This window comes from Cyprinodon tularosa, unplaced genomic scaffold (genome assembly GCF_016077235.1).
Source record: "Cyprinodon tularosa strain WSP-4 unplaced genomic scaffold, ASM1607723v1 ctg386, whole genome shotgun sequence".
NCBI lineage: Eukaryota > Metazoa > Chordata > Actinopteri > Cyprinodontiformes > Cyprinodontidae > Cyprinodon > Cyprinodon tularosa.
Genome location: NW_024039103.1, coordinates 154,193 through 178,434, shown reverse-complemented (window position 1 = coordinate 178,434; position 24,242 = coordinate 154,193). Strand labels below are relative to the sequence as shown.

Genomic DNA, 24,242 nt, shown 5'->3' with positions numbered 1-24,242 from the left:
GCAATAGAAGCTAAAATAGTCCTTCTGCTTTCTGCTCTCCTCCATTAGTCTGGAGCATTCAAGCGAAACTTCAGCTCTCCGATGCTCGTCAATGACCAATTGGCTGTCGTCAAGGAAGTTCAGCCATGCCAAGGTGAGCAAGCACAGAGTGCCAGTGTGTGTGTGCGTGTGAAAGTGCTTGCACAGGTTTGTTTGCGTCCCTGCGCTTTTGTTTTGTGACTTTGCTCTGTCTAGTGATTTGGGGATATTTTTAGATTTTTGTGAGCTTTCATGTACGATAACAAACCCAGAGCTTCCTCCCTCTCACCTGACAACCATGAAAGCATGAAGTGGGGAAAAAAGATAAAGAAGAAGAAGAGCAACTTCAGCCTTTCTTGGAGGCTTTGGGATGGTCTGCACTGAAAGTATGTGAATAAATATTTATAAGCTGTGATGTTTATGTTTTTTAATCTGTTTATGATTTGCGTCGTATACCCCCGGACTGTTAAGGTTCAGAGACAGGCACTGCAGTTTGCATGTTTACAATCTCCGTAAACATTGAAATGCTCCCTAATTTATAATCAGCATAAGCTCTCTCCAACTCTCTCCTGAGATGCGATTACACCTCATAAATTATGTTTTAAACATATGTTGAATTCTCACTGCTCTTATTTAATCCCTTCTCTATAAATACTTGAATATATTCCTGTTTTTTTGTTTTTTTTTGGATGAGAGCTTATTTTGTAGGAGAAAAGACAGTTGTAGTTAAAAAGTGTGTACCAATAAATCTATCACATAAACGATGCAATATTGAGTTAATAGGGATGAAAACATGTTAAACTTCAGGAATATATTTGGGGAAAATCTGCAATTTCGGAGTTTAAGTAGTAGATTTTAGTAAAAATCATAGCATGGTAGAATATACTGCCTTTTAGAAAAGAGAGCATCAGTGTTCAAGCATTGTATTTCACCTTAATCTGATAATGTAGCATGCTTTTTTTGTTGGTCACTGTGTTACAGTGGCGGGCAGTGCATCTGGTACCTAGGCCTTCAGTGGGCACCCTTCAACTTCTTCTTAACTCCTTGATATCCTAGTTTGTATATGTATGCCTGTATTAATTTTTTATATATATATATATATATATATATATATATGGTTGCCAAAAGTTGCTGTTCTGTGAATGTGTAATAACTGGCGCTGAGGGAATGCACATGCTGTCTTTGTTAATACAAAGGATTTGTTGCATAATTGCAATCATGGGTGTCAAGGGGTTAATATCACTTTTCCTATTTTAGTTAAAAAAAAAAACATCAAAAGTTCTCAAATATGAAATGTAACAAGCGCAGATATAACAGAGAGTAAGATTATTGTGCGGGTGGATACAGAGATTAATTAGCAAGAAGCCCAGTTTAGACAACAACAATCCTCTATTCTAAAACCACAACTCCACCACATTTACATCATCAGTAGCCAATATGCATCTAATTGCCACATAGAATAGAGCATAAAGCATGAAAATTAAAAATATCGCACTCACCAGAGATGCAGATTATTTATAAACAAATTCCATCCTTCTGTCTTTGTGCAGAAAGTCTTAGTATCTTCATTTAGTATTAGCTATTGAGGCCAGAAAAACTTTTCCCAAAAGCGAATCTGAAATCCAGATTATCACCAGCTTAACTTGGCTGTAAAGGCTTTGCTCTAACTGACCAATTAGAGGACAGAAAATGCTGACATTCAGACGGGCCCTCTAGCTGGTTCTGTGGGGTAAATCTGAAATCTGATTGGAGAAAACGTTCCTCACTAACATTGATAAGGAAATATCAGCAATCGTAGCTGATTCTGAAGGCCCTGGGCAGATTTGATTGACATAGCAATGCACTAAAGCTGCAATCTGATTGGACAAAAAAATAGCAACCAGATAAATGTAATGGAAGCAGCCCAGCCAAGAAAAATACTACAAAATTAAGAGGATAGATTACTTGGAATAGATGAAAACAGCTGCAAAAATAAGTTAACTTCAAATTTGAAATGCTATATATATATATATATATATATATATATATATATATATATATATATATATATATATATATATATATATATATATATATATATATATATATATATATATATATTGCAGATTTACTCAAGAAAAAGTTACACAAGTTCTATGCAAGTGCTGCTCTAAAAACCTGATCTTAATATAATCCATTCTATTCTATTCTGTGCTATGCATACTGAAGATTAACTCAGTTTTGTCTTCTACACAATTACATTTACACCAGCAGGACCTGACTTTCAATTACATCAGCCAAACTTCAGCTAATGATTAATTTACCACTATGGATGAGATTTGGGGTGTTAGACCGTAGCTATCAAGTGTAGATGTCATTCCTAAAATGAGAAAAAGAAACAAAATAATGATGGCACTGCAAAAGAAAAGCTTCTCCTAAAAATTGTATATTCTACTTTCATCCTCCCAATACACTACACTATTTAAAACTCCAGAGCTTCAAAGTTAGCACACTTGCTTCTAAGCCACAGCAAGTTGTTAAATTCTTCATGGAATATTTTTTAAACTATGGGTCTCTTTTCACCCACATGCATTGCAAAATGGAAACATAAGTGACATATTCTGAAGAAATCTTAATTTACTTGTTTTGTATGAATTCAGTGAAGCTTTCACAGATCACAAGCTTTGTTTTAAATAATAGATATTGACATATCCCTATCGCTTTCCTTACTGACAGCACTATTCAGATAGCGCTTTCTCATGAGGATGCACAATTTGAAAGGAGCCACTGAGTGGATGAGTTCACGATCAAGATGGTTTAGTCGTCCAAATCGGGTTTTTTTAGCCCCTCAAAATATGATGGGGTTTTCTTCAAAGTGAAACTGTCACAGTCTTGGTTTTGTTATGTTTATTTAGAGTATTCAGCTTTACTTTGCTTCTTGTTTTAGTGTTTAATTATTATTTTGTTGTTTTCTTGTTAGTTCCTGTCTTCCAGGTTTTCCATTTGTTGTCCTCTGCTGCCCTCTTGTGTCCTCTTTCCCTAGCTCTGTTTTCTGCTCTGTCCTCACCTGTTTTCAATTCCCTCGTTAGCCCTCTCTTTGTCTCTGTCCCCTTTAAAAGCCCTCCCTCTTCAGTTCCTGTTTGATGGATCCTCGTCTAACGTCTTTCTGCTTACCTCGTCTCTCCCTGGCTCCTAGAGTTTGGTTTCCCCCGATGTCTCCTTGGTTCTGGTTTGTTTGTTATTTTTGTTGGATTTTTGATTCCTGCCTCCGTACCTGAGAACCTCATTAAACCCACCTAAATTCACCATTGCCTACTTGCCTCTGCTTTTGGGTCCTCAATCCACACCAAATCGTGACAGAAACATGTCAAGAGCCTTCGATAAGTAGGCTACATAGAAGAAATTTCCATCCATATTAGGCGGACTGTTTATGCACTGACTGTTTTGAAGATGTTGCCTCCAAACCGAAGAGAATGCTCACTGTTGTGCATAATTTTCTTCATTTTATGAAGAAATTTCTTTTTTTATTTGGTACTGGAACAAGACAACAGGTCTACCACATCATTGAAACTGTCTCCTGGGTCAGTCTAAGGTTGAAGCATGTTTAGAATCCCACTGACTGCTCTGCCCAGGCCTTTAGGACTCTGGGGCTGACAACATCTGGATCTGTGATTCAGTCTCTCCAGCTGCCTCTTCACTTGACTTCTAGAGACAGACAGGTGGAGAGGGGGGGCATCTTCTGAATGGGTTGAAGATAAATACATAGATGCAGGAGGGTCTATGGCAGAAATGGGAGATAACATATTTTGGTTGAAAGAGGGAATTTTTGGGTCAAACGAGGGAGGAAATGGTGAGTTTGGTCAGTTTGACTGTAGGCAGGAGAAAATGATGCTAAGCTTGTCCCTGAACTGAACATTTTGACGAATGTATTTAGTTTGTTGTCTCTGTCCAGACTTCCATCTGTCTGATCCTCCTTCAGCTTAAAGCCTATAATCCCTGACCACTACTCTCTTATATTGTTCTACTGGAGCTCTAATTTTTTCCTCTGCGTATCATTACTTTTTCTTATCCTGACCTAATGTTGTTTTTGTATACTCAATAATCTCTGTCTCCCTTTCTAAATATTATTTTGTCTTGTTTTATGGTTCCTTCTGATCACTGTCGATCCAGGGTTTATTATTGGTGAAGTGTTTCACTGTTCTGGTGCGGATATTTTTACCTGGAAAGAAATGTCTATAGTCAGTCACTCACACTCAGTCCTGGTATTGATGTCCTCTCCATGTGGCTGACAGAGTATTTCCTAGTCTGTAGCCTCAAAACAACCTTGCACAGGTTCTTCAGCTTCCTGTGACCATCTTCTTAAAGATGTCTTTAATACAGGTTTTTCTCTTATAAAGGTTTATACTCTGAGATGAGAAAGGAAGACAGCGATATAATTGGATATTTTTGAGAAAATCGTTCATCCACACATTTTCTGGGTTTGCCGATGTCTATCTCCAGCCGTCAATTGGCAAGAGGCAGGGTACACCTTGGACAGGTCGCCAGGCTATTGCAGGGCAACATCGAGACAAACAGGACAAACAACCATTCAAACTGGCCTGGAATCGAACCCAGAACCTTCTTGCTTAAAGGCAGCAGTGCTAACAACTGTTCCACTGTGCAACCCTAAGAAAAGATTTAATTGAATAATATTTCTCCTACACTAATCTTTTGAAGTGTGACTTAATTTGACCTTGAAATCACTTACATTAATAAAATAATTCTACCTTATATTTACATTCTTTCAGATAGAATGGAAAAGTCCTTCAGTGACCCTTGGTTTTAAAATAATTACATGTCAATTTGAAAAATCTACTTTCTTACACTACTACTTCTTACTTACATATGACTTTACTGTGAATGTCTGGGACATTTAATGGCACATGTTTTATTTAAACTTGAACTTGTTTATTGATGTCATATTTACATCTATTTATTTTGCAATATATCTTTTTATCTAATTTTATCCTATTTATTAGGTGCTTTAGGTGGTCAAAAGATGCAAATTGCTGGAAATCCATCAAAGGAAAGCGATTACAAAATGCACTGCAATGTCAAAAATTAGGCTCGAAACACTGAAAGTAGAATAACACACAAATATATAAAATATATAACTATGAAAAATATTGTTGCAATGCACATAAATAGTAGCAAAAACAATTCCATGTTAAAGAGAGCTGCAAACTTTTTACGCATAGTGAAAGTGCTCCAGACCACTAGGAGGAGGCAATTTTCCACTCATATGGGCCCAGAGAAAAAAATATATTACTACAAATGAATGCCTTCGGACCAGAACCCTTGAAAACACGTAAATGGGATACCTGCCCAGATAACATTTGGAGGTAAGAAAAAAGTTAGATTGACCTTTAAATCTTTTTAAACACTTTATCTCCCAGAGCATCCCGTTTATGTCTGGTCCCATGTGAGTGATTGATCTTCTCAACCTAGTGGTCTGGAGCTCTTCTGTTCTGGTGAAGATTCTCAGTCATCCAGGTCATAGTCATTCCAAAAAAGTCAAAAAACAAAACAAAAACAAAGGCTTGTTTTGGCTTTTGACTTTAACAGGTGAGGTGTTCTGTTCCCCGGTTCAGCCAGGCCAACAATTCCATCTATCGACCGCCCCCTTTTCAGAGACATAGACTGGTATCTGGTATTGTGGGCTAAAAATTAACCCAAATGACCCCCATTCCAATGGGATGGACCCATTCGTCCGGTTAAATTTGCATGCTTTCTAAGCCAAAGCAAGGCTTTGTTTTTTGTCCACTCTATAAAGCCTCAAACTCAACGCTATTTCTGACATTTTGAATTGAAAAAGCTTCCTAGATGGGAAACCAAACATCTTCAAACTTGGAAACAAAGTCTAGTCGATTAGTTTTTTTAACTTTTCGGAATTAACTTACTATGTTCTTGCTACTTGCAGCATTTTTTCCTTTGCATATGTTGTGTGTTTGTTGGTTGGCATCATTCATTTGTTTGCAGCAGGTTTTGTGTTTGCAGCATGTTTGCACTTTGCTGTTTTATATTCTCTGTAACAGCAGGTATTTAGCAGGATTTTCCCGTTGTATGTGTTTTGTGTCTTAGGCTAGTTTTTGTTTGCTGATGTCATTTTTGTGTATGTTGTACTTTTTTTGCTGCACCTTTATGCATTTGCAGTGCCTTTGCACCTCTCAGCCACCATACTGTACATTTAACTCTCCATATACAAGTAGATTAAATGTGCAACACAGGTTAAACGTGTAACCAAAGAATCACATAACTGTAAAAAATAAAAATTCTTATGAATATTGAAACTGCAAATGAAATAGGAAGGAGGAAGGACCTACAATAACTTTCCTTTGTTCACTTATGCTCAGTTTGTCACTGAATGAGCTCTGCAGTTCTGCCACAATGCCATGCATGTATTCCAAGATATTGTCTAAGACTTATGTTAATTTTTCTAACGCTCTTTTGTCTCTCATCACTTGACCTCATTTAAGGGAGCATCTCTGCATAAAGAAAGCCTTCCTGATGAGCTTAACTGACTGCTTCCTCTCAGCTGTTGTCAGCTGCTGTTATAACAGAAAACACCAAAAAGTTATGTTTATGCCACAACTGAGTCAAAAAAGTCTTCAGGAGCCCTTCCCCAGAAATACACATACAAAAGTCTGCTCTGGCCGTCAGTGTAAACACCATTGTTGATTTCAATCCAGCTTATTGTCCAGGTGCACACCAAGGTACTTATAAGAGTTCAACATCTCATGTCAGTTCCTTGGATATCCATCCGTCAAAGCCGCACACTGACAGCAATTGGCTGGAGGCATTGCTAGACAGACTGCAGTTTGGCAAGACATTTTTCTGTGTTTTATTATCACAAGACCTCATGTCTCGATATGTTGTTACACCACTAGAAGCTCTTGTAGTGCTTCATCTCTTGTGAAATAAGCAACATTATGCTGATTAACTCAGGATCTCATGCTGGGACTTTTTGTACATCCATCAGGATACAAACAACCTGCAGCATTAAAGCTGGGACTTTACCAGGGCCTGCTGACTCTTCAGTCTGTTATGCTTAAAATTAGGGCTGCAACTAACGATTATTTTAAAAATCGATGAATCGGACGATTATTTTTTCGATTAATCGATGAATCGGACAAAAAAAAAATTTATATTAACCTCTTTATTCCAAAATAAACATTTTAGACAGAACAAACAAGCACACAAGTACAGGTTGCTCATTAACTGTACTGGTGCAATATGAAAAATAAATGTTTGTGTTAAAACTACGCAAACTTACATGAGAAATGTAGCTGTACATCCACAAAATATAGGCTACTTTGTTTCATAAAGCGCAAAAAAAGACATTTTTGTTTTTAAAAGCCCCTAAGGGGTTCAAACAATAGGCCCCCCCCCATTTCAACAGATGAGTTTTTTTTTAGACTAGAAGAGTTCTGCCTTTTAAGACAGGAAAGTATAGCAGTTAAAGTTGCTACTTGAGAAAATACTGAACCATAGAGATAAAAATAGCCCTGTGATTCAAATTATAAATTGTATTTGGAATAAAAACGAGAGAACTAGGGGTGCTAAAAAACACATCCTCCAAAGACAGATATTTACATGGGAATGTGGCATATAATTAATTGACATATTACTGATCTTGCTGGATTTTATTCTGCTTTACTTCCATAAATTGCAGGATCTTCTTTACTTTATCTTTGCCAGAAGATTTAAACTTTAAAAGCCTTGCCCTAATAATTTGCAAGTTAATTTATTTATAAAGTAAATGTAAACGCTGCTTAAGCTAATTCAAATGAAATTAAAAGTAAAATAAGTAGCCAACCTTATCACTGTCTGTCACCTACTAACACGGTAAGGAAAGCATCAGATGAGCTACCTGAGAAACTAACGTTACGTTTCCCCACTTTAAAACCAAACAAACATGGTGGTTCCGTGCCATGTTAATTTGTTTTGAAAAAAGTTGCATGTTATCACTTTTTTCGCTTTACAAAGCGCAGGCTATTTTAATTATTGTGATCAATTTGCGCCGTCAATCCCGGTGCATGCGCGCTTCATTTGCAGTCTGGACGCTGAGGCTCTGACTGCAGCTGAGAGGGACTCCTGCGGGAGCGGGGGGAGGCGCCCCACGGCAGAGTAGGAACGATACATGCCTTCACGTAAGAGTCTACAAAAGCCGGCAGTGACACCGTAAAAAGTCGCCAGATTTGTCGCTAGTCGCTTTTTTGAAAAATAGTCGCTGGAGGGGTCTGAAAAGTCGCTGAGTTGGCAACACTGCTCCTGCGGCGCTGACTCGCTCTGCCATATTTTTTTTTCTTCCTCTTTCAGTCAAGAGGCAGTGATGACGGCGCGGCGGATGACGCAATAATCGCGCGACACAACTAATCGATGATGAAATTCGTTGCCAACGCTTTTAAAAGTCGATTTTTATCGATTTTATCGATTCGTTGTTGCAGCCCTACTTAAAATGTCTTGATATTTGCTGAAATACAGATCTCATGTTACTGAAAATTACTATGATATCATTAATAGGACTGTAGTGAGATCTTTTGGTATTTAGTGCAATGAAAATGAACTCCATCCTAGAAAGAGATGTCTACCATGCACGAATGTTCAGTGTTATAGGATTACAGCCATGGACTCCCATATATTATGGTACACAAATATCAAAGAAGGTTTGCAAATGAAACCCTGAAGGTTGTGTTCCTGAATCTTATTTTGAAGTCACAAAGAAAGCAGTACATTAGTTTCTCTGTTGTGATGATCAATAAACCCAACTCTCACAAAAGATCCTAAAATGTGGCACAATTTTGGTTACTCAATCAAATAAATAAACTGTTACAGGGACAATAAAAAAAGAAAAAAAAAGAAAAATGCAATTGTCCAATGCTGTTAAACTAAACTGTTCTTTCCCTGTTTTTTAAATCAGCCTTGGCATGGAGAAATTGTTGTGTTTTTATTATGTTTTTATTAAATTGGAGGAAAAAGGGGATCTGACAATGGAAAAAAAAAATTGAAAGTAAAAGAAATATTTTGGAGAGAACACATTTTCACACTGACTCCAAAAACTGATGTTTTTTTTTTAGAGTGAAGAGAAAATATTTTGTCATGAAATAAATAAAAAATATAAACTGATGAATTTATTTTCCAGGGGAAAAAGCTCTCATAAAAACATATTTTTACACTCAAATGTTGTGTTTTGTTCTTTTGCAATTAGAGTGAAAAAAAAAATCTATAAAAATATGCTGATGAAGGTTCTCAGTCATCAGAATGGGTCGTTAGTTCCATCGTTAGCCTGTAATATCTGAACCTGTCTATGATTCTAGGGGTCGGTCGTTAAAGCAGGGATTGTCATTAAGGGGGGGATTGTCTCTTGACAGGTTTCAGGTATTACAGGAGACAATCCCCCCCTTAATGGCAATCCCTGCTTTAACGGCCGACCCCTAGAATCATAGACAGGTTCAGATATTACAGGCTAACGATGGAACTAACGACCCATTCATCGGTTTCCATTGCATGTTTCCAAGCGATACAAGGCGTTGTCTATATAAGACTCAAACTCACTGCGGATCCAGACATTTGAATTGAGAAAGCTTCCTGGAGAGGTGGCGAAACGTCTTCAAATCTTGAAAACCAAGTCCAGTGCAGTGGCGGCTGGTGAAAAATATTTTTGGTGGGGCTGATATAGCCTAGTGTATGTCTCCAACTAATCCGGAATAAGAATTCAAATAAACAATTGGACAATACATACAATTTAACAGTAATGATTTAATTTACTATATAATAACAGTAACAGTGATGATTTGGGTCACTGTGACGGGGTTCTTTGGCCTCCAAGAATCCAGTCTCAGTCGGGTTACCGGTGATTTATTGAGCTCAAAAACTCAAAACAGGGTGCAAAAGAAACTAAACATTTACAAGATCCTCTGGGCCTCAGCCTCCCTCCAGTTACCAGCAATGTAACAAAGAAACAGAAAACAAAAATTGCCGCTTTTCTTCCCACAGCCCTCATTAAATAGTTTAAGCCCCTCCCCTCAGGCTCTCTTATTTCTGATTTCTTCTCATTAATCAGTTTTGTCCATATATTACCTCCACAAACAATTGATGTACAAAAACAAATAATTTTTACAACTTATTTCTTTTACACAGATTCATTGACTTATTCAATTACACCAAACTGGGTTTGAACCCAGCAAAGACGCAGCCAGACTGAAGATGACAAGTCCCCGTAGCATAAACACGTACACACCCACACCCCCCACACACCCACACACACACACACACACACACACACGGCTAACCCCACTGAAATATTAAGTGTGCACCCTCAATACGCCAGCAGGTAACCAGGACAGCTTGTGTGTTTTAAGTTCATGGAGCTACTGGTCTCAGCGCGAGTGTATTGGTCCTCACAAACACAGTATAACAGGAATGTGTGTGTGGCGCGCAAAGTTAGAGAGGTTGTTTTAAGCGACGAGGTGGATTCGTCACAGTCACAATAACCATGACATGAAATGTTCATATCCTACAACAGGGATGTTCTTCTGGCAAACGGGTAGATAAATAAGAATCTCACCGAATTTGGTGGAAGCTGCATCTCCTTCGTTACATTCGCCATCTTCCCTCTAACTGACTGCACCTGCGCTTGGGTTCAGAAGCCTGTTAAAGTGCAGTATTTTCAGCGCCCCAAGACCATAAAGTTCCGAGACGCTGATTGGCCATTAAATTCACCTAGCAATAGTACATGATTGACAGATTCTCTGCAAATGTGGGGCTGTCTGATCAGCGCCCCCAGAACAGAGACGGTAGGAGTCTGTCTGTGGAAATCCACAAATTAATGACAGTAGATAGGGAAATGTAGTTTATATAATTTGTTTTGCTTATAGGTACACAGTCTAGAGAGTAAAACTGACATTTATGAGTTAATTTCTAAAAATATATTTTACGTTTCTCTCTTCTTATCAGGGAGGGCGGTGCCCCAGCGCCCCCTATGGGCCGGCCGCCACTGGTCCAGTGGATATTTTTTTGAATTTTTACGGAAAATCTATAAAAATAGATTTCTATCTCAAAAACCTTTTATTCCTGACAAGAGATAAGAAATACTAAATTTTTAATGGAATTGTAAATTCTTTCTGTCTCATCTAACACAAACTTATACACTTGTGCAGAATCATACGTGCTAAAATCCTTGTGCCCTCCATTCCGCTTGTGTTGAGCTGGATGGAAAAGAGAGCAGAAAATCGAATTCTTAACCTAAAATATGCTGCTGTAGTACTGAGCACTGGAGTCTACATGCAACACAGAGATGAAGACTTTAAGGGGATTTCCATATTTTAAATATCTTATCTTATTCTCTTTGTACTCTACTGCAGCTCCAGATATATCAAAGCCCTTAAACTAAGACTCAGTGAAGGTATTAGAATGTCTTGATGTCTTCTTAACTTTTGGCTGCTGTGTACTTTCAGATGTAAAGTGGGTCACTTTGGTCCAGGGCTGACTGCATTACCGCTGTTATATTTAGCCCGCTTCCTCCAGATTCTCACAGGCACAAAAGCTGTGATGTACAGCATTATCTCAGCGTCTCATCCTAATTGTGGCATGCCTGCAGCAAAAGCCTGGAGTTAATTAATAATTTATGTGTGTGATTTTTACTCAGTCATAAATATTTGCGTGTGCATGTGTGTGTGTGTGTGGTTTCAGAGGCTGCGCGGATGCGTGTAGACCCTGTGTATGCTGCCTTGCGCTACGGGACGTCCTTGGCACAGATGAGCCGTTCCAGTTTTGGCAGTTTATCAGAATCACCAACACGCAGCTTGGTACGGCACCATTACCCTGTCGATGTGGGTGGAAGACAGTTCAATGTGTGTTTTAGACATAAAAATGGGTTTGATGACCCCAGTCTACTGACTGCCTGACCAGGTACTGAGGGCACGTATGGGGATATATAGGATAGAAAATTTACTAGACTGTCAACTTTTACTGAGCTTAAGAAATTCTTTTGAGCTTCATATAATGTTTAAATAATCAATAAATAATATTTCAAAAGGCCAAATACGACTTAAAAAAAGGAAAAATTTGAAAAAAAAAATAATTGTTATTGTTCGTCTCTTGTTCTGTTTGGTTTAATGTTGCTTTTTCTGTTTATTATTGTCTTCTTCGCTCCAGTTTTGTTTGCTTGATATTTGCTTTCTTTTTTTCATGTATTGGTTACATTTCATCTATAAGAAGTCCAATGTCATTTTTTATTGTTTTGTTTTTTTGTTAATATATGCTGTTTGCACCAGATGTCTACACTTATCCTTTTCTCCACGTTACTGGATCACCACTGCATCTTCTTGTCCCTCCAACCTTCAGCAATGCAGGGCTGTGAAAGGTGTTTGGGTATTTGTCATATTTAAATTTTTTCTAATCATAAAACAAGTTTTAATTTCTGTCAAAGACAACCTGAATAATAACAATAAAAATAAACTTTATTGATCTCACACTGGAGAAATTCACCTCTGCATTTAACCCATCTTCTTGGGGAGCAGTGGGCTGCCATTGTATGGCGCCCGGGGAGCAGTGTGGGGTCTTGCTCAGGGACCCAGAGTGCAGGCTGTGGGGATCGTACCGGGTACTTGCAACCCTCTCACTCTGCCCTAACGAATAAGGTGCAAGAAGTTAATAATTTAGTTGATAAAGGTAAAAGTCTATCCAAACCAACATGACCCTATGTAACAAATAACAGCTCACTAGGCCTAATAACTGACTGTGCCGCATTGACGGTAAAAACAGCATGAATGAATGAACCAAACATGTGCAATGACTACAAATATGGTGCAGAGAAGCTCTTTTTATCTTTTTTATGAGTTTCTTTTTTAAATTTAGCTGCACTAGAGGATATTTCCAGTGAATGGCTAAGTGCTTCTGTTTTATTTAAGTACAATGCCTCCAAACCTTTTCAGAGTTGGATTTGTGGTAGGATTTTACTGTAGGGTAGTAAATTTTAGGGGCTCCTTCGGTTAAAGCAAGTTTTTCAGGTGCAGAAGCAGGAAAGCAGCCCTAAAATGTCCCACTAAAATAAACAGATTTAACTTTAGAGTCGGTTAAGTCGGATTTCTTCTGAAAGAATAACATTTTATAGGAGGCATATTGAGGAGACAACACTTTAAAAGTTCCATGTTTTTCTCCTCTGGTCCATTGAGGACTTTCTCAAAGCTTTTCAGTACGATGAAGACATTTTTAGCATGTATAGGATACACCATTTTGATCCTTTTTGGTCAGCTGGCCATGGAACACCTCAATGGATGCCATATTCTTTTTTTTCTTATTGTTAAGTTGTTCATAACTAATGAATTCAGGTGGTATTTGCAGTGCTTCACATGTTCCTCTGGGTTCTGTTACCTTTTAGATGAGTTGTCAGTGTTCTCTGAGTATTTTTGGGTCTGTAGGCCACACCACACTGGAAAAAATTGAAATCTGGATAAGTAATTTTTTCCTAAAATAAGTGTATTTGTTCTTGGATTGAGGAGGTAAACGAGACATTTTGCTAATGGAAAAAGACAATTTACACTTAAAATAAAAAAAATAAAAAATTACATAGTATTATTTCAAGTGCATAGTATCTAAATATCTTATTTTAAGAGTAAAAATATTAATTCCATTGGCAAAGTACCTCATTTACTTACTCATATTAAGTGTAAATACACATGATTTAAGAAATGTTTACTTATCTCTAGATAGTTTTTCCAGTGCAGTGATGGTTTGGCGCTGTTTTATCTTTTCTCTATTTGTAAATTATTTAAAATCCCAAGGCCTTGAAAATGGCTTTAAAAACCGTTCCAAAAATGTCTTGATATCATGCTTTTTGAACTGTTTTAAACTTTTATTGTGGCTCGGTATGAACAATGTGTTGAAGTTACAGGACTGATGGTAATCAGAACAGGGTGTGGCTTTTGAAACTGAAGCAAAAGGCAGAAAATTATAATAAAATGCGATGAATTGTTCCAAAAACTAGGCTGATATCATTAGATTTTTTTTTTTTTTTTTGTAAACCTATCATTTTTTTTGTGTGTTTATGTAGACTAACTTTGTCAGATATTGAGATTTATTTGATGGCCTCGTTTAATAACATGGCAAATAATAATCAGGGTAGCGGTTCACCATCAAGCACAAACAAACCCCAAAATATGCAGCCAAGGCTACAAGGGAATTGTTTCATAAAAGCATGTTTAAAATCTGAATGACAAAAATACACCTTTCAATCTTTGGGAATAATTTTAAAAGCTGATTATTAGACAACTTCTCTAACCAGTCTGATTCAGCTCGATTATTTATGAATGTTGGGCATATTCCTCATATTAGTAATACCTTTGAAAATTCTGTACATTTTACATGTCTTTTTTCCATTGTTTAATTATAAACTGCTTAATGTTAGTCTAGCACAAAAATGTAGAATTAAAATGGGTGATTAATTAAAGGGTCAGACATTCTTTTTGCAATAAGAGAACCATTGCAGTAAAGTGATATTAATGTCTCCCACTAACATGTAAATGGGCAATTTCTGACAGTGTAATAATTGTAAGATAATTAGGAAAATAATATTCTCAATGGTTGAAAACAACCTGATTTTACATCTGGTGAAAAAAACAACAACTCCTTTCCGTCATCTTGGTGCTAACGTTTTATTGTTTCCTCTTTATTTCCCTCTTCAAGGGGGAGGGAGGTGAAGAGAGGGAGGAGAGACAGTGCAGCATGGAGGAGGAGATAACACAAGAAACAGGGGGTAAACACTGCTGTGTGTATGTGGATATGTGCTGTATGCATGGGTCAATGTCTGCTTTGTTACCTGTGTGTGACTGACTGTGCAAGAGAGACATTTAATGTTTGCTTAAAAAAAAATAAATAAAAAAGCATGGTTTTCAGTGTGTTTCCTTTTACTTCCTTCAAAGAAATCCTCTCGACCCTTCCAGAGAAAGAGATGGAGAAGGAGGTGGAGCAGAGCAGCGAGCAAGCTGAGATTCTTGCAGAGGACAGCAGTGCAAAGGTAATGCTCTGTTAAATCAGCTGTTATCTGAAGGTCCACCTTTGATGTTTTATACCCAGCATTTTTATTTCTGTCTCATGAACTGAAATAATCCCCCCCAGTTGCCCAAGCGCATCGAAGTCCACTCCATCCACACCTATGTAGCGCTCTACAGGTTCCTGCCTCAGGAGCAGAACGACCTGGAACTACAGTGAGTAAAAGCCATAAATAAATCTTTTTTTATTTCCATATATCTGCAAGTGAGGGTATATGTGTTTGTGTGGAGGCGTGTTTTGCTTTTGTCAGAGTTCTCCCTGGTATTTAGCCCTGCGGTTATTCTTTTGGAATAAAATGTCCCAGCCATCTGTAGAGGACAATGTTTGGCTCCCCCTAAGGACAACTAATTATAAACTTGGATGCCAGCGTTGTTTCCTCGTAGAGGTAGTTTAAATCAGCTGCATCCTTTTCAGGGGGAAGCACAACAGAGAGTAACTAAGAAACTAAAAGGAGGCCGACAGGAAACTGCAATGAATACAAGCATATATATAGGAAAGGAAGATATTCTTGCTGCTGCTAAAGGGCAAGTATCAATGTAGGAGTTCTGTCAGATGAAGGATGAGAAGATTAAGGACAGACCTTGTGATGTGAGGATCTTATGAGAGTGTATTGTCAGTTAGAGGACAGCTTTCACAAAGGCAGCACTTCAAGACTGTTAAGAGACATCTGTGATTCTGTAGATGAGTACAGAATTTAAAGAAAGGCAGATGCAATTCCCTTAGGACTTGGAAAGATAGAAATCTTAACCAGTGGTTATTTTTACTTTAGTTATCATAGGAAAATAAACTTCCTCTTTCTCTGCAGACCAGAAAACATTAAATACAAACATTTAAAGTAGATCTGCTTTATTTGAACTTTCTGGATTAAATACTGTTAATTCTTTAAAAAAAACTTATATTTATGCCTCAACAATCTTAGTTGTTGTTAAGGCTCTGAACAGAGAACCCAAGCAAACTCAAGCAGACTGTATTATATATCTAAACGTGTTTATTTAAAGTAATGGATCTGCAGCGAACAGTTAGGGTGTCTAAGGGAAGAACCTCTGGTCCTAAAGTTCAGTCTGTGCTCAGAGGATGAGGTAGGTTCCAGTCGGTCGGCTGCCCAGGGAGTCACTGGCGTTGAAGCCTCAGAGGCCGAAGAATAGAAAAGAGATCAGATCCGAGCAGATAAAGGAAGGCAGGATAATCCATAGGGCGAAAACAAAACCAGTTTCGAGGAGGTGCTCAGGAGTCCAGGCCAGAAGATCAGAGATACGAAGAGGTACCGAAGGGAAATCCAGGACGGTGTCAGGAATGAGTTCCAGGTTTGGTCAACAGGCAGAATCCAGCAGGAGTCTGAAGACAGGTCAGGCAAACAGATCAGAATGGGAACAGGCAGTATCAGAGGTCCAAAGCAGTGGCGGCTGGTGAAAAATATTTTTGGTGGGGCTGATATAGCCTAGTGTATGTCTCCAACTAACCCGGAATAAGAATTCAAATAAACAATTGGACAATACATACAATTTAACAGTAATGATTTAATTTACTATATAATAACAGTAACAGTGATGATTTGGGTCACTGTGACGGGGTTCTTTGGCCTCCAAGAATCCAGTCTCAGTCGGGTTACCGGTGTTGGTGATTTATTGAGCTCAAAAACTCAAAACAGGGTGCAAAAGAAACTAAACATATACAAGATACTCTGGGCCTCAGCCTCCCTCCAGTTACCAGCAATGTAACAAAGAAACAGAAAACAAAAATTGCCGCTTTTCTTCCCACAGCCCTCATTAAATAGTTTAAGCCCCTCACCTCAGGCTCTCTTATTTCTGATTTCTTCTCATTAATCAGTTTTGTCCATATATTACCTCCACAAACAATTGATGTACAAAAACAAATAATTTTTACAACTTCATTCTTTTACACAGATTCATTGACTTATTCAATTACACCAAACTGGGTTTGAACCCAGCAAAGACGCAGCCAGACTGAAGATGACAAGTCCCCGCATAAACACGTACACACCCACACCCCCCACATACCCACACACACACACACACACACACACACACACACACACACACACACACACACACACACACACACACACACGGCTAACCCCACTGAAATATTAAGTGTGCATCCTCAATACGCCAGCAGGTAACCAGGACAGCTTGTGTGTTTTAAGTTCATGGAGCTACTGATCTCAGCGCGAGTGTATTGGTCCTCACAAACACAGTATAACAGGAATGTGTGTGTGGCGCTCAAAGTTAGAGAGGTTGTTTTAAGCGACGAGGTGGATTCGTCACAGTCACAATAACCATGAAATGAAATGTTCATATCATACAACAGGGATGTTCTTCTGGCAAACGGGTAGATAAATAAGGATCTCACCGAATTTGGTGGAAGCTGCATCTCGCTCGTTACATTCGCCATCTTCCCTCTAATTGTCTGCACCTGCGCTTGGGTTCAGAAGAGAAGCCTGTAAAAGCGCAGTATTTTCAGCGCCCCAATACCATAAAGTTCCGAGACGCTGATTGGCCATTAAATTCACCTAGCAATAGTACATGATTGACAGATTCTCTGCAAATGTGGGTCAGTCTGATCACAGCCCCCAGAACAGAGACGGTAGGAGTCTGTCTGTGGAAATCCACAAATTAATGACAGTAGATAGGGAAATGTAGTTTATATAATTTGTTTTGCTTATAGTTACACAGTCTAGAGAGTAAAACAGACATTTATGAGTTAATTTCTAAAAATATATTTTACGTTTCTCTCTTCTTATCAGGGAGGGCGGTGCCCCAGCGCCCCCTATGGGCCGGCCGCCACTGGTCCAAAGGCAGAACGGATCAGATATTCAGAACACACTTTTATTCGCTAGAAGACTCTCACCAAGGGCTTGAATAATCTGGTACTGATGACTGGAAGAAGGCAGTTTAAATAGAGGCAGGAACAGGTGACACAAATGAGCAGTAACAAGAAACTGGACAGAACTAGGCAGGTGAAGAAAATTAGTAATCAGGCAAGTCATCAGCGCAATTGTTATTTTTCTATCAGTCTTAAAGAATAAATCTAAGCATTAAACCATCTTGTTTAATTAGCAATCCATATTGTTAAGCAATTTAGAGATAAATAGGTAAGATTTACAAATAATAAAAAACTATAATTATTTTAAGAAAAGTAAATTTCACATAAAAGGTGATTCATTAAGCAATTACTTTGCTTTTGCTGACTGTTCTTCACTTGCTGTGTGCCATAGAATTTATCTTAAAATATCTGTATTTGTTTTTAAATGTCTTAATATTCTCACTCTCTCTTGCTTTATCTGTACTTTTCTTAAAGTTCTCCAAGGTCAGGTGACCAGTTTGTCTGTATTGTGCCAAAGATCATTTTAAAACTTAGATGTCATTGGTTTTTGCATTTGCCTTACGTATTGAGGAGGAATTAGTGTTGAATCACTTTTGAGGAAGTATCTACCTGAAACGTCTCTATATTGAACATCAAAGCTAGAGGACATTGGTTTCCTCTAGACTAAAAACACAAAATTAAATAAGGTAGATTAAGTCAGGAAACGCTTTTACAAACACTGATTTGAAGGTGAAGAGGGATAATGAAAATATAAAGTAGTTACTGTAAATGTGAAGCCAATATCTGACTTAGAATAAATATTATAGATTTTTTATCACCTGCCTTCAAGCAAAGCTGGTATTTGCCATGATTTAAAGAAGGTTAATCCCACCGTTGACGCTTACTTCAAAATGTCATCAGCAGATTTTAAAAGAAAGTTCTTAGCCTCTTAGCAATAGCTTCAAAAATATTTTCAATAAATGAGGCCTAATCCACTGTTTTAGGAACAATATGGGTTTATTTCTAGTGTTAAGGCTGTAAGTGTGTTGATTTGGTCACATTTACAGCTTACACCCAAGAAAATATACGTACAGACAAGCGACTGGGGTGTACCGTCTGCTTGGTTATCTAGGACAGCGACTGTTGTCTACATCTTCTGATGTGGAGAAAGGGTCTCTCAAACCCAGCAGCACAATAAAAAAAAAGCCTAGGTTTGGTCTGCTGCAGTTTTAATCAGCGCTGTGGCAGAGACAACAGAGTCCAACAGGAAGACCTTATGACTCCCATGTCAGTTTCTTTGTAACCTTTGCAAAAAGACACAAAGACGGAGGCACGTTTTAACAGCCGTGGCGTTGTTACCATGGGTACTACAGCTTTTTGTTGCTACTTAGATAATGTTATCTTTTGTGCTTAAGCTCAGTTCGGTCTTCTGTTTTTCTGTGCTCTCTTGTTGCCTCCTGCCTGCTATGTATTACTGTCATGCGGCCCTCTCCCCCTTTTCTTCATCTCAATCACCTCTCCATTTATATATCTTTTAAAAAACAAAGTCTCTTGTTTTTTTCTCCTTTTAGTCCTGGGGATCGGGTGCAGGTCACAGACGACTCTAATGAGGAGTGGTGGAAGGTGGGTGTGTGTGTGTTCACTTGCTTATGTATCTCAGAGTTTTTTTTTTTGTGTCCAAAAAGGTTTATGAATGCGCATTTATTGTGCAAATGTGCTAATTCAGATCTGTAAATCAAATCTTTAGTACGTAACACCTGCTCCATTTTTCATAGACATGCAGGCAGCCACTTTCTGAAATAGAACATAATTTCCTCTGAAAATTACCAAAAGACTTTAGCATAATGAACCTGACTTGTGTTTCAGCATCAACAAGGTGTTTATTGAGTCAGTAATGCGCTTCACTCGCTCCCGATGGGAAAAAAAAAAATTTATGTCTGAGTTTGTGTGTCTTTGTATTTGCGATTCAGCTCCGGACAAAAAGACAGATTCAGATTTAGTCTAAATAATATATAGAGTCTGTGTACTTTTCAACAGCAGATTTGTTTTTGCTTCACCTACGGCTTAAGTAGCCACATATCCAGCAGCAGCCTAAAAAAAATCTGACAAAACATTTACGGCATCTTTAAATTATGGATAATTTGTGAATCATCTGTTCATTACTAATGCATGGTTTGTAAATCACCCAATAAACATGGCTGCACCTGAGGCAGTCAGCAATATACATTGAAATATTGTTACTTGAATCTCATAAATTTTCCATCACTTTGCATCGATCCTGATCTAAAATAATCAGTTGTTCTAATTTTAGTTTGAATACATGAGAAATAAGTATGCATGCTTCTATTGCTGCCTTTGTGATTTATTACTGCATCCTATGAGGTTTGGATTTGAATGTTAAAAAAACCAAATAGCTAAGAAGAAGCTGACAGCCACTCAGGATCGCAGAAATTAATGAAGGGAGCAATTGTCGTTTGTTCCAACAATCCAAACAATTTGACTGAACAATTTCAAAACCTCCATAAATCTGATCTGAAGAGGCTGTGGTAGGATGATTTCTTTGCAAAAAAAAATCTTTTCAGCTTGGCAATAAAATCTTCAAAACCTTTGAAACGATTGCCGTAAAGTAAAGGAAAGTAGTAGATTATAAGACTCAGATACCCAAACTTTCAATATAAAGTTAATAAACAGATATATTGGTATAGATGAATGCAAAGAAGAAGCTTTTTTTTTGCCACAAGTGAGTCTAGAAATTTTGTAGAAATACAGAGTTTTCATCACGATGCAGGCTTTTTATATGCAAAGTATTTGTTCAGAATACAGCCTTTCTAAACTTTCTTTTAAACAGGGTTTTCAATAAATGTATTAAAGAAGTTAAACTTAAAAGATTTTAATGTAGAAGGCTGAACAGACACATGCACATCGAATAAGCTGCATCCACACTTTTCTAATGTATTGTATTATTGCGTTTATGAGAGATCAAGTAGCAGTTATGGTGGCTTTTAATCAATTTTGACCTAAAGGTTTTAGTAATTCAATTAAAAAGTTACAGTTACAGGACAGTAAGTATTAATAAAAGAAACTATTCCTTTCCAGAAAAAAATATATTTAAGGATTCATGCTGGACCGATTCATTTCGTTTATTTTATTAAAATGTTGTTGAGCAATGCGGCAGACTTCAATGGAAGATTCAGGGATTGCAGAATAACTTTAGTTATTAGTAATTACATATATATTTTTTTACCCTAGTCATTTAAATTTAGAGACACATGATATGACAAATGATATTAATGAGTATTTAACCTCACTAATCATTTCCTTCAAGACATAACATCACATTTGTGTCGTTGAGTATGAGTTCAGCCTATGACGGTCATGAGAAATTATGTTTTTGTGTTTTTTTAGGGGAAAAGTGGTGACAGAGTTGGCTTTTTCCCTGCCAACTTTGTTCAAAGGGTCCGACCAGGAGAGCGGGTCTGGCGGGTTGTCCACGGGGTTCCTGGCAATAGAGAAAGGGGACACATGGCAGTGAGGGAGTCCCAGGTAATGTTCAGAGTGTTTATATTCTTCTTTGCTTACACTTGTCTTTGATTTCCTTGAGCTCCTCTTGTGTATTAGGTTCTCATTACCCCAAATGTAAACCGAATCCAGCTCTGCTTCAGCTGATTAGCTGCAAACTTTAGCAAATATGTAGGCATTATAAACAATTAGATAGAGCATTTACACAGCCTTCACATGGTGGAGCGGTAAGTTGTCAACCATTCTGGAAAAATTCGACATTTATCCGTTTTTGCCCACAATGCCAAAGCACAATCAATCTACACTAAGCATAATGCACTAAGAAGAAAACAATCACAACATTAGTTGTTTTATAACATTTTCTTCAAGTCCCTCTGTGGTGTAGAGGCTTAACTTTTTGTCTTTAATACGGGGGCATAAAAAATCTAAGTCAGTGTGGAAGATGTAATTCTGTGGCGACCCCTGAATGAGGAAGTAACCCAAAGAACTCATGTACGTATGTAAGTGCACACAATAGATCCATTATTGGGCTATATCTAATAATTTAGGTAACCAAAACCTAAAAATTAAACATTAAATCCCTGCACTCAGAACTTAACTATTATAGAAATAGAATATAATTGGTATTATTATAAAGTTAAATTGTCTTAAAACCCATTAAATGGTTTGTTCTGGTCTGATTTCCACGTTTATGTTTTCTTTTATGAAGATCTGTTTTTTTGCTCTTTGAAGCAAACATCAGCTTTGCACCATAGCAGAGCAGAGTAGGCTATTCTATACAGCTGCCAACTTTAAGTAAGACAAGTAAAACAAATCCGATGTTAGACCTCACTCATTAGAAGTTTTTGAAAAATAAATAAAAAAGATATTTTTTTAGTTTCTGTTCATCAGAGCTTTCCAGAATTCAACCCAAGAACCATTAATGTTGCTTTGAATGATTAGAAATTTGCTGACAGACAAAGTCAATGAACAGCAATTATTTTTGAATAAAGAGTAACACATATATATTCTTGTTGCACTGTGATTAACAAACTGAACACAGTGCAATTTCTTGATGTTCTTTAATAAAGATGAGTGGGTGTCTAGGGGGTGGGTAATAGTATATGTGAAGTTGGACTAGTTATTGCTATATACGTTTTTATCTCTTAACGATACCTTCCTTTTTTTACATGACTATAAAGGCAATCCAAGTCTGAATCCGTAGTATTTGAATAAACTTAAGTTGCTCGTCTATGTTTTTCCACTGGATCAATACGATTTAAATCAGACATAGTAACAGTTTTCAGTAGATGTTTATTTCAGTTTGATTATTCTGCCAAGATGTCCTTTCTTTTTAAAAGCCAGGAGTGTGAGAAGATATTTTGGATTTTACGTGAATTACAGATAAATCTTCTAAATTAATCAGACTACTTGTTTTTTTTTTCACTTTCACTTATAATATATTTTTTTGGCCCATAAGAACCTAACAGCTTTACCCTTGATGCCGAAACATTCTCACAACTTTGCTGAAAAAAACACTGCATAAACATAAGGCTTATCCCAGTGTGCATGTTTTTTTTTAAAAAAACACCTAAGTAATGTCTAACAGGTTAATAGATATCTCGTCTGAATGTTAAATAGTTTTTCATCTCAGGAGGATATTTGAAAAGACTTGATGTTTTCTTTTTTTTTTCTCTCTCTCTCTGTGAATCAATTTATTATGACTCAGAGATGTGGGCACATTATTTTAAGACTTATAAATTAACAGTAACTACTAATGGAAAAAGGTGTTTAAAGTGTTTAGCAATTCAGCTCATTTGTATTTAATTGTATTAAGTAATGAATATTTGATAAAATTTAAATTCATCTGTATTTTTCCTTCTTCCCCAGTTTCAGATCAGTAGAGATACTGATACATTATAACATTATAAAGAAAATTATTACGACTTCAGGTGTGAAGAGCAATGGAAGGAAAGCGAGGCCACACGTTTAGTCCAATGCAAGCATGGATAAAAATCCCTTTCTCTGCTACAACCAGAAGGACAAATATCGCAGATTGTGAACCAGTAAAATGATAATCCTTCAATTACCCGTTGATTGATGATACTTAGTCATCTTTACCAAGAAGGTCTTTAAAGCACAAATACGACACTTACCGTATTTTCACTACCATAAGGCGCACCGTACTAAAAGGCGCAGTCTCAGTTATGTGTCCCATTTCTGTATTTAACACACACATAAGGCGCACCGGACTATAGGGCGCATTTTTTATATACAGGTACATGTCCTCTACTACCTTTAAATAGCTCTACTGCGTATTTTTAAAATGCAGCGGGCCCAAAACGGAGTATGACTGTGCTTTATTCATGTATTTATTACAAATTAATCAAACCTGCGAGCTGGCCATGAGACAGACACATCGCAGATGACACAGCGCTGTGATCACTCCTAAATTAACTTAAAATCCTGAAACCTGCCGACGGAATATGTTCGCTTTTATTGCCGGTATCCTGGTGCCTGCACTGTAAATTATTTAGATGAAAAACACCTGCCAGCCGCCGTGTGAGGCTGCTGTTGAAGGGATTTACTGTCGGTGTACCGCTGGTATGTGGGGGTCTGAGCGCCTCCGACAGAAATAGATAATCTGGATGAACTGACTGCAATTAAGTTTTCAGGTGGCCTTTCTCACTTAAAAACATATTAAAACTACTTTATTCCCACTGATCACAGCAAATATAGCTGCAAGATTTAGATTATTCAGATAAAAAAACACCTGCCAGCCACCGCGGTGAAGAGGAGGAGACCCGCCCAGAGGCTGCTGTTGAATTAAGTTT

The 24,242-nt window shown here is 37.5% G+C and overlaps 1 protein-coding gene across 1 annotated transcript in view; it reads left to right on the top strand.

Moving 5' to 3' along the window:
- The window catches only part of LOC119791291 (SH3 and cysteine-rich domain-containing protein 2-like), a 52,098-nt gene that overhangs the window by 24,212 nt on the left and 3,644 nt on the right, over positions 1-24,242 (top strand). Inside the window, exons 5-11 of the mRNA XM_038297315.1 lie at positions 49-133; positions 11,728-11,843; positions 14,722-14,791; positions 14,958-15,052; positions 15,154-15,242; positions 19,482-19,533; positions 21,316-21,453. Coding sequence (XP_038153243.1) covers positions 49-133; positions 11,728-11,843; positions 14,722-14,791; positions 14,958-15,052; positions 15,154-15,242; positions 19,482-19,533; positions 21,316-21,453 — 645 coding nt within the window. The remainder of the gene's footprint in view (positions 1-48; positions 134-11,727; positions 11,844-14,721; positions 14,792-14,957; positions 15,053-15,153; positions 15,243-19,481; positions 19,534-21,315; positions 21,454-24,242) is intronic.